At 39.2% G+C, this 17,654-nt stretch overlaps 1 protein-coding gene across 3 annotated transcripts in view; it reads right to left on the bottom strand.

Moving 5' to 3' along the window:
• NELL1 (neural EGFL like 1) overlaps positions 1 to 17,654 on the bottom strand; it is a 778,808-nt gene that overhangs the window by 630,396 nt on the left and 130,758 nt on the right. For all 3 annotated transcript variants that reach the window (XM_058546145.1, XM_058546147.1, XM_058546146.1), the window contains exon 5: positions 5,331 to 5,427. In XM_058546145.1, coding sequence (XP_058402128.1) covers positions 5,331 to 5,427 — 97 coding nt within the window. The remainder of the gene's footprint in view (positions 1 to 5,330; positions 5,428 to 17,654) is intronic.

The raw sequence follows: 17,654 nt of genomic DNA, 5'->3' as shown, positions 1-17,654 counted from the left end.
GAAAAGCACTAATACACTAGGGCTTGCTCTCTTCTTACTCCTGGAATCTCAAGACTGCCATGTGGAGAGCCTGAGCCAGGCTGCTAGAGAATGGGACCATATGGAAGAGAACTGAGCTACACCAGTCAACAGCCAGCCTATTACCAGAGACGTGAAGAGGCCACCTTAGATCATCCTGCCACCTGCTGACCTGCCAATTGACCACAGTCATGTAAGAGAGCACAGTCGATATCAGCATAGCCAGGCCAGACCACAAAAATCATCCAATCAACCCAAAGAATTAGGAGCTAAATAAAATACCTATTGTTTAAGCTTCTAAGTTTCCTAAGTGATTTGTTAGACAGCAATATCTAACATACACTTGGATTTCTTTGTGTTTGCTGTAGTGAGAATTGATGTCTCTTATCAATTTTAGAAAATTCTTAGCCATCATATTTCTAATGATGCCCATAACCTTTCTTCCATTATCTTCTGGAATTTTCAAATATATATGTGTGTATATACAGACACACACATTAACCACATATATAAACAGCATAATAAAATATATTTTTTGCATATACATGTATCTTCTATATATTTTAATCTCTCCTATTTTCCTCTTTATCTCTGCACTACTATTAGGGTAACCACTTTGACAATATTTTCCATTTCACAAATGCTCTCTCCACCTGTGTTTAATCTACCCTTTAGTGGGTTCTCTGAGTTTTTTCCAATTCAATGACAATGTTTTTCATTTCTGGAAGTTTTTTGGTTCAAATCTCCCTGGTCATATTTATCCTCTATAGTCATCACACATTTTTTTGATTTGTTATTTTGTTTCTTTAAACATTTCAAACATAGGGATTTTTAAAATTCATTATTTTGTAATTCCAATGTTTGCAGCCCTTTGAGGGCTAACTGGGAAGTTCATCGTTTCTTTCCATTCTCACTAATGATGGCTTAAAAAATCATATTTGCACGAACTTAATCTGTGGGAATCCTGTGAGGTCTACACTGCAGTTGACTTTCCTCAAAGATAATGTGTAATTCCTTCATCAGGAATCCCAAGGTGCCCAACCGAAGACCACTTTAAGACAGCTAATTGAATTTCATGGGTAAAGTAAATCCAACTTTCAAGCCTGAACAATGTCAGGGCTGTGGTTTCAAATTCTCATCAGGGAACTATAATTTTTTTCCTGTGTGGAGATGAAGTAGAGAAAGACTAGTTATTGGATTGCTTCCCTTTGCTAAATAGTAAGCTATTTCTGCCTACCGTTCCACTGGAAGTGTAGTCTTTTGGGTTGTGACTTTATTTCAGAAGGTTCTGCCCCAACATCCAATCTTGCATGGCATCTAACCCACTCCTCTCATCCCTACACAAACTGTTGAAATGTAAGGCTCTAACTGGGATTTTTGTATACTGTTAGTGGGAATGCTAAATAGTACAGCCACTTTGGAAATTATGTTGGCATTTTCTTATAAAGTTAAACATACACTTAATGTAAGGCCCAGCAATCCCACTCCTACACATTTACCCAAATGAAATGACAACTTTTGTTCATACAAAAACTTGTATGCAAATGTTTTTAGTGGCTTTATTCATAAATGCACAAAACTCAAAACAGTGTTTAAGTGTCCATGAATGAGGAATAGATAAATTGTGGTACACCCATACAACAGAATTGGAATACTACTCAACAACAAAAGGATAAAATACTGATACACACAACAACATGGGTGAATCTCAACATATATAATTGGATTTATATAACATTCTGGGAAAGGCAAAACTATAGGACCAGACAACAGATCAGTGGTTGGTAGAGGTTCAGGATGAGAAGAGTTGAATAAAAAGCGGCACAGGGGAATTTTTGGAGGTTTTGGAATGATCCTTTATCTTAATTATGATGATGGTTACATGACTGTGTAGATTTTCCACATTAATAGAATGAAAAAGAAAAATCATATGATCAACAGATGCAGAGAAAGCATGTGACAAAATATAACATCCTTTCATGTTAAAAACGTTCAACAAAGTGGGCACAGAAGGAACATACTTTAACATAATAAAGGCCATATATGACAAGCCCACAACTAACATCATACTCAATGGTGAAAATCTGAAAGCTTTTTCTTTAAGATCAGGAAAAAGACAAGGGTGACCATTTTCACCACTTTTATTCAACACAGTACTGAAAGTCCTAGCCCAGAACAATCGGGCAAGAAAAAGAAATAAAAGGCATCCAAATTAGAAAGGAAGAAGTAAAATTGTTGTTTGCAGATGATATGATCCTATAAATAGAAAATCCTAAATATTCCAATGAAAAACTTTTAAAACTAATCAATGAATTCAGCAAAGTTGTAGGATACAAAACCAACATACAAAAATCAGTTTTGTTTCTATACACTAACAATGAAATATCAGAAAAAGAAATAAAACAATCCCATTCACAATATCATCAAAAACAATGAAATAGGAATAAATTTAAACAAGGATGTAAAAGATCTGTACACTGAAAACTACAGGACTTGGATGAAAAAAATTGAAGAAGGCACAAACAAAGGGAAAGATATCCCATGTTCATGGATCAGAAGAATATTGTTAAAATGTCCATACTACCCAAAGCCATCTATAGATTCAATGCACCCCCTACCAAAATTCGAATGGCATTTTTCACAGAAATAGAAAACAACAATCCTAGAATTTGTATGGAACCGCAAAAGACCCCAAATAGACAAAGCAATCTTAAGAAAGAAGAACAAAGCCAAAGTTTGATTTCAAACTATATTACGAAGCTGTACTAATCAAAACAGTATGATATTGGCATTAAAATAGACACATAGACCAATGGAACAGAATCAAGAGCCCAAAAAAGTGAACCCTTATATATATGGTCAACTGATATTTGACAAAATATTCAATGGGGAAAGGACAGTCTCTTCAACAAATAGTGTAGGGAAAATTGGATATTCACATGTAAAAGAATGAAACCAGACCTCTATTTTACACATTCATAAAAATTAATTTGAAATGAATTAAAGACTTAAACACAAGACTTGAAACCATAAAAATTCTAGAAAAAAACATATGGAAAAAGCTCCTTGACATTGGCCTTGGCAATAATTTTTTGGATATGATACCAAAAGCACAAGCAACAAAAGCAAAAATTAATAAGTGGGATTACATCAAACTAGAACGCTTACATACAGCAAAAGAAACAATCAACAAAATAAAAAGGCAACCTACTGAATGGAAGAAAATACTTGCAAATCATATATCTGATACAGGGTTAATATCCAAAATATGTAAAGAATTCATATAACTCAGTAGCCAAAAACCAAACAACCTGATTTAAAAAAAATGGGCAGAGAAATTGAATAGATATTTTTCCAAAAAAGACACGCACATGACCAACAGATACATGAAAAGGTGCTCAACATCACTAATCATCAAGGAAATGCAAATCAAAATCACAATGAGAGGGCCAGCCCTGGTAGCCTACTGGTTAAGTTCGGCACACTCTGCTTCTGCGGCCCAAGTTCGGTACCCGGGTGCAGACTTACACCACTCATCTATCAGTGGTCATGCTGTGATGGCAGCTCACATACAAAATAGAGGAATACTGGCAATAGATGTTAGCTCAGGGTGAATCTTCCTCAGCAAAAGGAGGAGGATTAGCAACAGATGTTAGCTCAGAGCGAATCTTCCTCAGCAAGAAAAAAAATATCACAATGAGATATCACCTCACACCTGTTAAAATGGCTTTCATGAAAAAGACAAGAAATAACAAGTGTGGGCGAGTATGTGGAGAAAAGGGCACCCTTGTGCACTGTTGATAAAAATGTCAATTGGTACAGTCACTATGGAAAGCAGTATCAATGTTCCTCAAAAAATTAAAAATTGAACTATCAGATGATCTAGCAATCCCACTTCTGGGTGGCTTCATATTATGCTGGGTAGACATCCAAAGGAAATGAAATCGTTACCTCAAAAAGATACCTGCACCCCCACATTCATTGCAGCATTATTCCTGATAGTCAACATATAAAAAGAACCTAAGTGTCTGTCAACAGATGAATGGATAAAGAAGATGTCGTATATATATATATACAACAGATTATTATTCAGCCATAAGCCATTCAGATTATTATTCAGCCATGCCAGGAAGAAAATCCTGCCATTTGAGACAACATGAATGGAACTTGAGGGCATTATGTGAAGTGAAATAAGTCAGACAGAGAAAGACAAATATTGTATGGTATCACTTACATCTGGAATCTAAAAAAGCCAAACTCATAGAGACCGAGACTAGAATGGTGGTTACCAGGGGATGGGAGGGTAGGGGAAAAGGGGAGATGTTGATCAAAGGGTACAAACTTGCAGTTATAATACAAATAAGTCCTAGGGATCTAATGTACAGCATGGTGATTATAACTAATAATACTGTATTGTATACTTGAAAATTGCTAAGAGAGTAGATCTTAAATGTTCTCACCACAGAAAAGAAATGGTAATTATGTGACGTGACGGAGGTGTTAGCTAACGCTATGGTGGTCATCATTTTGCAATATGTAAGTGTATTCAGTCAACGCACTGTACAGCTTAAACCGACACAATGTTTTATGTTAATTATATCTCAATAGAGTTGCAATAAATAAATAGAAAAGGAATAAACTTAAGTCCCTAAATTCCTGGTACTGGCGGACACCCCACTGGTTTTCACTTCCCTCCATATATTTCGCCTCCAGGGATCTCCCTTCTTGTAAGTGCAATGGCGACTCTTAAAAGATTTTTATTCTGTTTTATCCAGCATTTATAGGCATTTTGAAGCAGGAGGATTTTTTAAATATTTAGTCTACCGTATTGCCAGAAGCAAAAGTCTACCATTGTATTGAAGAACAAGACTATCTTAAAATTTCATGATGTGTTTATCATGTTCAACTCGTTTTATCACTGTCTCCTCATGTTTCTATGAAGTATAATAATGCAGTTATTGTAGTACCCTCTTTATAGACAAGAAAACCAAAGCTCATTCAAGTTGAGATTTGTTTCCCATTGCATATGTAGATATTCACCCCAAACTGATTTAACATATATTCTGAGAATGGAAACGAATGTGAAGATTATCTTTAGTCTCCCAGAATTAGGTTAATGAGAAACATTTTGAGGATCATTTATATTCTGCATCATCCATACCTGGCAGTAGAGTGAACCGTGTGACCAAGTCACTTAACTCTCTGCCTAGTTTCAAAGCACCTACTTCATAGAATTACTATGACAATTAAATGATTTAATTCATATCAAACACATAGAAGAGCATGTGGTGAAAGCAGAAAATATTGCTTACTTTGAATAAGCCATGATTTTGGTTGCGCTGACCCAGCCATAAATTGCTTCCTGGGGGAAGGTTGGTCTCAGGAGGGTCTATCACACGTTCATAAATCCTGTAGGGGCAAAGAACACAGTTATCAATGGGGAGGCTCAAGGCAGGACCCAAAGTTACACATGCTGTTTGAAGTACTCATGGCATTAGCTACTGGTTTGGAGAGATGGAGCCAGTTTAATGTGGCACAGTTTAAATGACAGGTAACATGATTGTGAAGATCTGTTTCTTGACAATACTTGGACACATTATCTGGGCCCTTCCTGGCCCAGGGGAAAGAGGAAGAGGGTAACATTTTTGAGTGTCTACTCTAAGCAACAAACTTGACACAAACTCTGTGAGTACAGTGGTTTTGGGAGGGGAAAGAGAAAGAGGGTAACATTTTTGAGTGTCTACTCTAAGCAATGAACTTGACACAACCTCTGTGAGTACAGTGGTTTTATCCACATTACGGGTGAGAAGCTGAGGTTCAGAGGACATAAATGGGTCAACCAGGTGAAGACAGTCAGAGTCACAGCGTGGGGGTGAGAACTCCCATCTGCCTGGCTCCAAAGCCCATGCACTTCTCTTTGCCTTCTACCACTCCCTGGCTTTGGTTTAATTAGCTGCTACTCATTTCTACAGTAACCTGCTAGCACCCTTTAAACAAGTGAGTAGCAGCTGCCCAGATAACAATGTGCTTCGACTATAATATCAAGTTACTGAAGTCATCATCCAATTGAGACATATGCACAGAGCACTTTCTATGCCCCAAGCTCCACACAAGGCAATAGGAGATAGAGCGATAAACCAGATACACACAGTCTGCCCTCACGGAGCAGAAGTAAGACAAAATTCTGTACATGAAGAGAATCTTCATATGACACATAAGGACATAAACTAATACAGAGGAGGCAACAGCCCCAGGATCTTTGAAGGTACCTACAGAACCCACTGAACAACTGAATTGTCTCAATTGTTCTGCCCTACCAAGCCCCAGTTAGTCAGTCACAAATCTTGCTGTGCTGTCTTTATAAACAGTCCATGCAACCCCAGCTGATCACAAGCCCCCCTCTCACTCTTGGCAAGTACCTCCCAGCATTTGAGTGCTGAGAAGCAGAAGGAAGAGCTTGCCTGAGATTTGAACTTGTCCTAAGATGCTGAGAAGGTTCGGAGAGGGATGAGATATAGGGACCGTCTGTGAATTTCAGTTCCTCATGATGGGCCTGTCCAAGGCTTGCCCTCCGCAGTCCTCAGCCAGAGAGGCTGCGGGACGAGTCAGCCCCAGGCCGGTCCAGAGGTCTAACAGCTAATCAGTCTCCCCGCTGGGCTGCAGCTGATCGCCTCCTGCCCGACGGTGATGTATTCCTCCAGCGGCTCTCAGAGGGAAGGCGTGGATGAACTGAAAGATTGTTCAGTTGTGTCAAGGCGAGTGAATGACTGCGGGGCTGCTGCAGTTGGGATCTGTCAGGCTGCAGCCTTAGATCTTAGCCACATCGTCCATTACTCCCCTATTCTCCGCTGGAAACACGTTCTTTCCTAACAATACATGCAAGGCATTCAACTGACAAAGCTTTAAATACATCAGTTCCTTCTCTACTAATTATCTTTCCATTATAAATGGAGGCTCAAAACGTAAGCAAGGAAAAATAAGTTTCCCTAAAAAAGACAGGCTGTGTTTTCTCCACAGGAATTCAACCCTTTTTGTATGTTAGAATGAACCATTTTAGATGAAACAACTTCTCAAAACCACTTTAACACAAGAACATGCTATATACTTCCTTAAAAACAGGTTTTTTTCTAATAGCGAAAACCTAGAAACAAGCCAAATTTACAACAAAAGAGAAATACATACGTTATAGTAGATCAACTTGACAGACTTTACTACAGTGATTAGGAGTGATAAATATGCAGGTTATAAAATATGGGAAAGTATATACAAAATAACTTTCACTGGAGGAAAGTGGAATACAAAATTATTTATGAACTATGGAGATAACAATACAAAACTTTTGTTCGATGTTGGTGAATTTCAGAGGAGGGCAGAGAGAAACAGAAATCACTGTATTTAGGTGAAGAGGAAGAAGCATAATTTTCTATGAGGTTGTTTTACTAATAAATTGAAAGCGTCAAACTATTTATCTTAACCCTCATCTTAAAACATTTGCATCTATCAGGGTGAGAAGAGCTTTCAATTCAAACATTTTCTTTTTGATTTTCAATATGCTAGAAAGTGAGCTTCAATGAGCAGAATAGGCTCCTAATCGAGGTTTATTAAGTGCATAAAGGAAGGACAGAAGGAAGGAATAATCTAAAAGATCAACTTCCTATCCGGCCTTATCTTTCACAAGCACAGCAACACGTTGTGCCTTAGAAATAGTTGAGGAAGCAAACATCTGAGGCCACTATCAGCTAAAGCAGCGCCCACAGCGCCCGGGTGAAAGGGGTGTGCTGATTTCCAGGGTCACATACTCCCTGTCAGGATCCCCTCTCGGGGCCAAAGAAAGTCTGCTGGCTGCTGCCTTCCTGGCAGCCCTGCCAATTCATGCCACGAGGCAGCCCTTGCTCGAGAATTCCATGCAGCAGGCAGAATCAACAAACTGGAAACAGACATAGCAAAATGAAGAGAGCTTAAAAACACAGTACTAAAAGATAAAAACCCACACAGAGGAAATCTTATCATGAGAAAATATGCGACAATTTAAGGGACATTCTAGAAAATAACTGCCTGTGCTCTTTCAATGTCAATGTCATGAAAAATACAGACAGACTGAGGAACAGGTGCAGATTAAAAGAGACCAAAGGGACATAAAAGCTAAATGCAAGACAGGATCTTGGATTGGATCTTGGGGCAGGAAAAAAAATTCCATAAAGGACATTAGTGGGAAGATTGGTGAAATTTGAATAGGAACTGTCGGTTACATAATAGTATTGCGTTGACGTTCAACTTCCTGATTGTGAGAACTGGGTGGTGTGTATTTAAGTGAATGTCTTGTTCCTAGGAAATACGCACTGAAGTATTTAAGGGTAGAAGGTCATGATGTTTACAACATGCTCTCAAAGGGCTCAAAATAACAACGTGTGTATCCGAGTACAACATACATATGTAAACACACACATTGTTATTTAGAGAGAGAGAAAGCAGAGTCTGGGCAAAGGGTATATGATTGCTGTTTGCACCATTCTTAAAACTTTTCTGTAAGATTAAAATTATTTTAAAACAAAAAGTTTTAAAAATAGAGTAAAAAAGCAACAAAGTCTATAATGTATGTAAACTAAAAAATACACACATTCAAAACAATTTTATACCATTGGCCAAGGATGCACACAAATTTAAACTCACATAAAGTATATGATAGTGTTTTCCTAAGGGAATGGGAATGATGAAGAGGAAAAACAGTGAATGAGTGAATGAATGAATGAATAAATGAAGGAAACAAGAAAGGAGTATTTCACAGACTAATGCTGATAACACACCATAAACTAAGAAATAGAATTATCACATCCCTACTTGTACCCTGTACAGGGGGAGTTACATCACCAACACACCAGACAAATATAATCAGAATCTTGGCAAAATGGCTGCTAATCCCTGGGGGACAGCTTGGGTGGATTGGCTCGTGGAAATAGATAGGCAGGACACGGTGATCTCTCACTAAATCTAGTCTCAAGTGAAGTAAAAAGTCAAAGCTAACACAGAGAACCTCTTGCTTTCCAGTGTGGTAAGGAAATGGAACCTTCTGATATTCCAGCACTCTGGTTAATGAGGTTTCCTTCCCATCAACAAATATCTGACTGTCTACAATGCGTGTGACACTGTGTTGGCTATGGGGATACACATACTGGGGCGAAATTAATACACCCAAGCCCTTGCCCTCTAGTTAAATGCCTGAGACAGACAAAGGCATGCACATACCTTATCATGCCACTTAACCCGATGTTACAGAGCAAGCTGATGATCTATTTACATAATAAACTTTGTTAAAAACAACATTTGGACAAAGTTTACTTTCTATGACATCCTAAAATTCCAGTAGTTTTAAAATATCATTCATTAGCTTCTTTTAATTCTTTCAAGCCATAAGTCACAAATTTTTCTGTGTAAATTAGTCAAAATACTAAGCAAACATCTTATTTAATACCTTTTACATCCTTCCAAAATATATAATTCTTTGACATTTACAAAACTTGGATTTTTGTTGAAAGTTCATCATAAACTCACCTAAGACTGGAGAAGGGCTCAGAAAAGGAAGAGGTGAAAGAAATATCTTATAATTTAGTAGATTGTATGTTTGGACATAATCATTAACCCAAAAAAAAAAAAGAACATTGCTTTTAAATTAGTAAAAGATGACAGGACACTATTCCTCACACTTTTTCCCAGTCTAGTACTAGGCCCTTTCCTAGTCCATTTGGTACCTTAACTGGATTTCGCCAATCCAAAGAAAAGGTTTCTGAGTAAATAAAAATGTCAGCAGTGAGCGAAGGCCCCCACTCTCAGTTTTTATTTCCGACTGCCTTTACACATCCTTTTTTTCATATTATGTTTTATATATGCTGCCCTATATGTTGGTTCTTTTCTGATCGCTGAGACCCCCCCCACTTGGCTGACCCATTTGGACATTCTCTCTAGCACTTCAGCATATGACCGCCACCCTAGCACCACCCACTGGAGTCTCTAAGATTCTGGTCCTGGCTGCTTTCCCAGACCTCCCTGCCAAAGAAGGAGGAATCAGTGTTTCCTGGGACCTCCGGGCCCAGCACTTTCACCTCCATGTTGTGCCCGTACTTCCTGACTGCTACTACCCCCGATTATCTGCTGAGTGTGGAGGAAGCGAAACCCTCCCAGCAGCATCCCTGCACCTGCACTCAGACCTTCCCTGACAGTCCTCGATAAAGCAGCTCCTAACCACTCATCACTTAGCTCTTTTTACGTTTATCAAAGCAAGTGACGCTCCAAAATTATCTAGATTGTCTCCTTTGATCAAAAGTTAGCATGTTTAATGCAGAGACCTTGTCTACGTTTTTCATGTCAGTATCTCTAGTGTCTGGAAGAGTGTCTTGTCAAAGTAGGTGCCTACTCCATACACTTATTGAATGAATTACTGAATGCTCCTTGATACTACCTTCAGAATGGGAGGGCTACAGTTACACAAGCCCTAAAGTACTACAGCAAAGACATTATGATGAGCAATTCACAAAACTGAATAACACAGATTGAGAAGTCAGGTAGTCAAACTCAACACTTGATGCAGACAATCCTGAGGAAAATGCATTCAAGGAAAACGAGTGAAAGGAGATAATCCTTTGCAAGTGTCTTCCTCCACCATCCCCCGCTCATGAGATTTATACTAGAAGCCCGAAAGAAAGAGCAAGATGAACCCCTCTAACTGCTTTTCACCCGGAAGACAGGGACAGCAAGTTTGAATCTGTTGAGCAGACAACACACTGACAGGAAAGCCAGATGGACGTATTTCAGCAAGAGCAAGAGAAATAGTCAGCAACTTGAAAATTAATGAGATCAAGCACAGTCCCTTTTGATAAGTGCACAATTTACTGCTTAAGTTGATGGCATTATAATCAGCCCAAACTTATCACATTCCCATAGGCTATCTGACACAGATAATGCATTTACTCTACCACCATCTAAAATCTACCCTTGTTCTTGCCTGAAGAAAACCCAGTTCCCACTTAGTCACGTTTCTAGGCCCGGCACTCCAATGAGGTGCTGCCTATTAAGCTGTATTGGGAGAATTATGGGAATTTTGCATGCCATTAGTATCTTTGAGTATTTTAAAGTGAAAGTATCTCATTTCTAATACAATACCATGCAAAATTAAACAGCTGATCAAACATAAAAACTGCTTGAGAGGAATGAACAATGCAAAGAGTAACTGACAGGCTCCCTGTAAAAGTCAGTCACCAAATCAAGGGCTCACATTAGGAATTTTCTTTACAAGGTAAAACTTCTCTTTATTCATGACTTTGGTTAAGAATGCCCTCCCTGGCAAGTGTCTGTTTGCTTAAAAGACCAGTCAATATTCTATGAAGAACTCGATTTTCTGTTAACAGACAAAGCCCTCAGAGCTCAACACAAGGCAATGCAGTGGTTCAACAACACTACTCATGAAGGAATATTGGATTTTTATTTACCTGGATGAGGAAAGGCCCCTGAAGTGACTCCACAGTACCTTTCCCAATTACACAGAAGAATGAATTTCCAATGTAAACCATGTGAATCGACATGTATTATGCTGCTGTTCAAGAAGACAATATGAAGCCCAAATGAGATGCTAAATGAAGAGGTTTATCTTGGGCTTTGCCTAGAATTGAAGAAAAGCGTTCATACTCTCCCTGAAGAGGAAAGTTGCAATGACCTTCCTCTGAGAGACAGAGCCTCACTCTCACTGCCTTTTAGCTGGCACTAGTGAATATCGAGGTGCTCCTTGGAGAAACTTCCCTACACAGAATAAAAGGCAATTCCCATCCTATTTCCCCTCACTAACATGGGGGTGGGTGACCTTGCACAAGAGGCCAAGCCCCTCCTTTGGCCTTACGCTAAAAGAGGCATAATGCTATCCTCCCTCTCTAGGCCTCATAGGGCAAGTGTAAGAATAATCAAGTTCTTAAGCTCTCCTAGAAGAAAGGACATCTTTGGTGTCAATGGCATTCTTCTTGGTCCTGACAGTTGTTGGGCATTCATTCCATGGGTCAAGGCAATCTACAAAATAGCTCCTCAAAGCTTGATAGGAATGTTTGCCAACCGTGTACACTGAAGAACTACCTGTTGAATTTCCATGTCAGGCTGCCTGGCTGTTGTTAATTATTTGCTATCATGGAATGCGCATCACACAGGGCTTGTACCAGAAGGACATAAAAGCAATGCCCCAAAGAGGAACTCTACTATCTCCTCCTACCAATCTGTGGAACAAAACCAGATAACACTCTACAAATGACAAGATTAAAAAATGCACCTCTGGCGTTGTACAGGAGAAAAAGGCTATAATCGGGGAGATGGATCGTAGGGATGAATACAGTATGCCCCCAACATGTAATAACTGAATTCTAAGCTAAATCCACACAGAGCTCTGGAGGGAGGGTGGCAGCAGGGCTCAGCAGATTTCCAAACTATTCCTTAGCAGCTGGCTGCAGAGTTAATACAAATGCACACAAAAAAAGAGGAGGCAACACTGAAATCAATCCGGAAGGAGATGCCTTTGTGATGGTAAGTGAGAAGGCAGCAGCGGTCAAAGGAGATTAGCAAATACTGCTAGAAAGAATTTGCCAGAGCAGGGTGTGGACACCTTCCAAAGAGAGGAGGGGTCTTCCCAGAAGACCTCATGGGACCTGCTTCATCCACTTAGAAAACACCTGTCAAACTCAGGCTTTTTCTTGCCTAGCAATTAAATTTTACTACCTTATTTTTCTCTCCTCATCTGGATCTCTACACCAAGGGTACTTTCCCTTCTTAACCATATTTTATGCCCCTAATCTCTCTCTCCCACTACTTCTTACCAACCCTTACTCTCTGCCTAAAGTTCACGATTCAGATATTATCCCAAGATGATGCTAATTGTGGATCTGGGTCAAATAACTGGCTCATGTAAGTCTCTCCTATTTAGCATTTTTACCTATGATTTGGCAGTATAATAGTAGATATGCTTATTGAATCTGCAGGAAAACATGAAGTTGGTGTGATTGTTTCAATCACAACAGATTTAGGATAATACCATCAGGATTAAGAGAGACATTAATAGTCAGGAATTAGGGCCAAATCAAACAAGATGAAATTTAACATGGAAACATGAAAGGTCCCATAGGAACTTTGCTTCTCAAAGACTGAATGCAAGATCTAAGGCTTAACAGAAATACATATTAAAAGAAATACGTAGCTGTTTTGGTCAACAGTGAGCTGACATAAGGCTGTCAAAAAGGATGTTGTCATCTTAAACTGTACCATGAGAAGAAGATAATTATCTCATTCTAATCTGAATCAATCTGCCCAGAAACAATCACATTTAGTTGTAGGAACTTTCAGATGATAAACAGACACACTTCAGAAAGAATCAAACAAGATTGTGAAGGCCTTGTGAGCCAAATCAAATGATAAATGATTGAAGAAACAGAAGATGGTCAGTCTGAAGAAGTGAAGATTAAGAGGTGGCATGATAAAGTCTTCAAATACTTGGAGAACTGTCTTGTGGAAGAGGGACTGGGCTTGTTCCATGTAGCTAAAAGAGGTAAAAGGTATGCCAACAGGGGTAACCTACAAGAAGGCATTTCAGCTCAAAATAGGAAGAATTTTCTAGCAGTCGAAAACAGAGGAAAGGGGCAGCTTGAGATGCATTGAACTTCCAGTCTCCAAAGGGTGTCCCAGAAGATGATGGAAGACCACTTGGCAAGGACAATAAAGCTCTAACTCAAACAGACACTGCCTCAAAACTATACCAGTTGCCTTTGAGTGAGTACCTACTACGTGCCAGAACTTTACATACTTTATAAACCTTAAAATAACCCTAAAAGCAGGCATTGCTATACTCAATTGACAGATGTTCAGAGGTTAAATGGCTTGCCTAAGACCATTCAGTAAATGGTGAAGCCTAAATTCAAATCCAGATGTAAATTTCTGCCATGCCATATTGCCTTATAATCTTCTATTGATTCTGCTCTCAAAAAAGGCAAATATTCACCCAGGGTTATATAAAGAGTGTGAGATACAGAAAGATTATTGGACTAGAGTCAGAAAACTTCCATGTGTGTCTAACCTTTACTGTTCACACTTTGTGACTTGGGGCAAGTTAACGAGCCTCTCTGGGCCCTCAGTTTCTTCACACATAAACTTCTAATGACAATATCTACTGCACAGGCTTTTGATGAACATAAAAGAGATAATCTACATAAAAGCATGTTGTAAATTCTAAAATGTCTTTTTAAAGTGGAACATTATTAATGTTATTGCATTTATCTTTATAGAACAATCTAAAAGATACTTTAATTTGAAATATTTTTAGAAAAAAATACTAGAAACTTCATCTAAGACACTTGGCTCAATTGGTTAGAGAATAGTACCCAGTGTCAGCTTTCTATGAAAGAGGAGCTTAGGGGCAGCAATCCGATAGGAAAAGAAGGAGAGTGTGAGCCACCTAAATCACTAGGTGTTGCCACTGATGGCACACTGAAGCTGTAGTCATCGGTCCCATTGTTTCCAGGAGCTCAGACAAAACGTGCTGCTCATAGTGTTTAATTACACCCCAGGCTAGCTGCCTCCAAAACATTTGCTGATACTCGTGAGTGGGTGATAATTTAGTGTAATACCATTTCATTATTCATCTGGATGAAAATTTAAATGTTATGATAAATCAAAAGCCTACTGCTCATATAAAGCACACATTGGCAACCAGGACTCTCAGGGTCGGAAAGGACATTGAAGGTCTTCTGATCCAACCTCCATCTGCTACTTGTTATGTTAATATACAAACATCCAAAAGCCATCTGTCATGCACAGAGCCTATGTGACACCCTCATGTAACATTTTAAAGCTTCCCAGATCAAATGGACATCCCCAAAGGCCTGATGATTGACCATTTCCAAACAACTCATGTAAAATATATCAGGGTCTAGCAGCCATGATGAGGGACAGGAGAATATTTTTCTCTCTGTGAATCCTGATACAGCCCGAGACCACCCCCACCCAAAACACTGACAGCCCCACGATTCAGGCAGGGTTCCGTATTCTTTGACCTTTTTGCTTTTTCAGAACCTTGGAAAGCACCAATAAGGTCCCTTGGCAGTTCCCAAACCTGTCTAGATATTAGGATAACCTAGCAAGCCTTTCAAAAACACAGATGTCTAGGCCTCTCATAAAACCAGACTTACAGGTTCCAGCGTGGCCCCACTGTAGAACAGAATCTCTGATGGAAGCCTTATTTGGATCGTCTGCCCTCAAGCAGCAAAGTCAGGCTTGACTGGGAGCTCCTGCCCCAGCTCACTGCAGCCAAGCTAGTCTTGACCTTACGATGAGAGCAGTTAGGACTCTGCTTAGGGCATCTCCAAGGCACAGAGGGACCTCCTCTAGAGGGCTGTTTCTAGAGGTTTTTCTATTTGAATTAAGAAAAAAGAAAACAGAGCAGAGAAGAGAAAAACTCCCTCAGCATCCTACCTTTTTATGGTGCATATAAAGAAACAAAAGAGTTCTCTAGTCCACACCCCCTTCATAGTTGTGTAGATGATGCAGAGATCAATGGATGGACGGATGGACAGATAATATACAGGCAAGCATTTGTAAATTTATTTTGACAAGAATATTACTGCGTCCTTGGCCTCTTGGAGCCTGCACTATAGTGTAGATGAACAACAATAAAAAACTAAATGATTTTATAATTTAATTTCAAATAGCAGCAAATGCTACAAAGACATATAAATTAAGGGTAGCTGGATACCTCCATTTGTCCCCTCCAGATAAACTGTTGGCCCCTCTCTGCCTTGCTTTGTGCCAAAGGAGACTGACAGGTTCCCTCTCCTGTTGGATCCAGTCAGTTTTCAGCCAATGGGAAGTGCCAGCAGGAGGGCAGCAAGGGACTGCGGTTAGGGGACTAATTAATTAATATGTGAAGCTCTCAGTCCCGTGCTTGGCACAGGGCATTCACTGAACAATGGTGGCTGCTCCTATTAAGAACAAAAATAGTGAAGAAGGTCCTTGACTACTAAGTGGTGCTTTCCCATTTGTTTTTCTCTCCCTCAGCTGCTGTCTATAGTCTTCCCAATATAAACGTGTCAATACAGACTTGATTGTTTTTTAATAACGTTTACAAGGAGGACAACTTGTGTGCCTTGACTTCTGCTTTGTAGCAAGTACACTGAATTATTCATTTAGTTTGGGGCTCTTTCTTTTAAAAACTAATCATCACCTTCTTGAGAGAAGAAATTTTTATTTTTTCATGCTCTCAGTCCTGTCAGACTTTAGAAATTCCTGATCACGGAAGAAGAGCAAAGCAATTTAGATAAAATTTCCTGTTCTCAAGGAAGACTTTTGTTATTAAATGTGAGGCATTCAATAGTAACTGCCAGCTGTTTAATCAAAAAGTTATTGTTCATTATGGAGGAAAAATTAGAATTTGGAAAACAATGAGGCTACAACTCCAAGCTCAGAAAGTGTCTGATGAAGCTTCAAATCCTCTTCAAACTCCGTCAGATCATTTAAACTATAATGGCCCATTTCTGATAAGGCATTTCATGGACGATAATAAGAAAATCACTGAGACGACTGATATCTCATACTCGGCTCTGTAATTATCCCCCTTTCCTGGTGACCCTTTCATGTTCAGATTATAGGGTATGAATTAAAGACAGTTTCCAGAGATGTCTCAAATAAGACTATTATTAAGGACACACAGGTGACTCTAATTCCAAACCAAAATGAATGAGAAAAGAAAAATTAAGAAGGTGAGGAAATTATAAGAGGACAGAAATTTTACATACTAGTAAGAAAAGGTGATTTTGACAAAGACTAATGGGAAAAGAATAGACCCAAGAGGCAGAAGGCTCTTTTCCACATTCTGGGCTTCACCACTAGACTTGGGACATGGCCTTGGACAAATCACTCCATCTTCCTGGAGTCATTTTCTCACCTTTTACATAAAGAAAATGATGCCTGCTCTATTTACCTATTTCAATGAGATACTGTAATTACTTTGACAACTGTTGCCTAATACTGATGTGAAACGGCACAAGTGGTGTTGAGCTACCTGAATGCTTGTTGGTTTTCCCGATCCTCTCAGTGACCCAGCTACATCCCTTTTCTTATATTCAGCCCATGAGACAATTTAATAACCTTTTTATAATCTTGCCTTTTTTGATCAAGTTATTCAAGTTGATTTCTGTTACTTAGAACCTAAGTGTCTTAACCAACACAAAAGTATATAGGAAGATACACTGAAAGCTAAATTATTATACACCTAAATAAAGAACTGCATTAAGTCTTGGGATGCCCACTTGCCAGTGCATATGAAGATAAAAAAAATCTGATCTCACCACATCTTGATGCCTACCTCACCTACATCCTGTGATGTAATCAGCAGTTTATGAATTGGTGGGCAACTTGAAAGCAGAAACCAGCCCCTATTAGCCATGGCATCCCCAATACCTAGACCAGTGCCAGGCACAGAATATGCGCTGAAGAATAGTGGTTTTCATCTCATTTATTTTTGCACTTGTGTCAGTCTGATCAGTTCCTGGATGCAGCCATGTCTCTCTGATTGTATAATGATTATCCAATGGGTAAACTGGCTTGCCTTCCTCTGCTTCTTAAAT

Source organism: Diceros bicornis, chromosome 7 (assembly GCF_020826845.1).
Source record: "Diceros bicornis minor isolate mBicDic1 chromosome 7, mDicBic1.mat.cur, whole genome shotgun sequence".
NCBI lineage: Eukaryota > Metazoa > Chordata > Mammalia > Perissodactyla > Rhinocerotidae > Diceros > Diceros bicornis.
The sequence above is the reverse complement of the archived record's forward strand: the minus strand, read 5'-3'. Positions and strand labels throughout refer to the sequence as shown.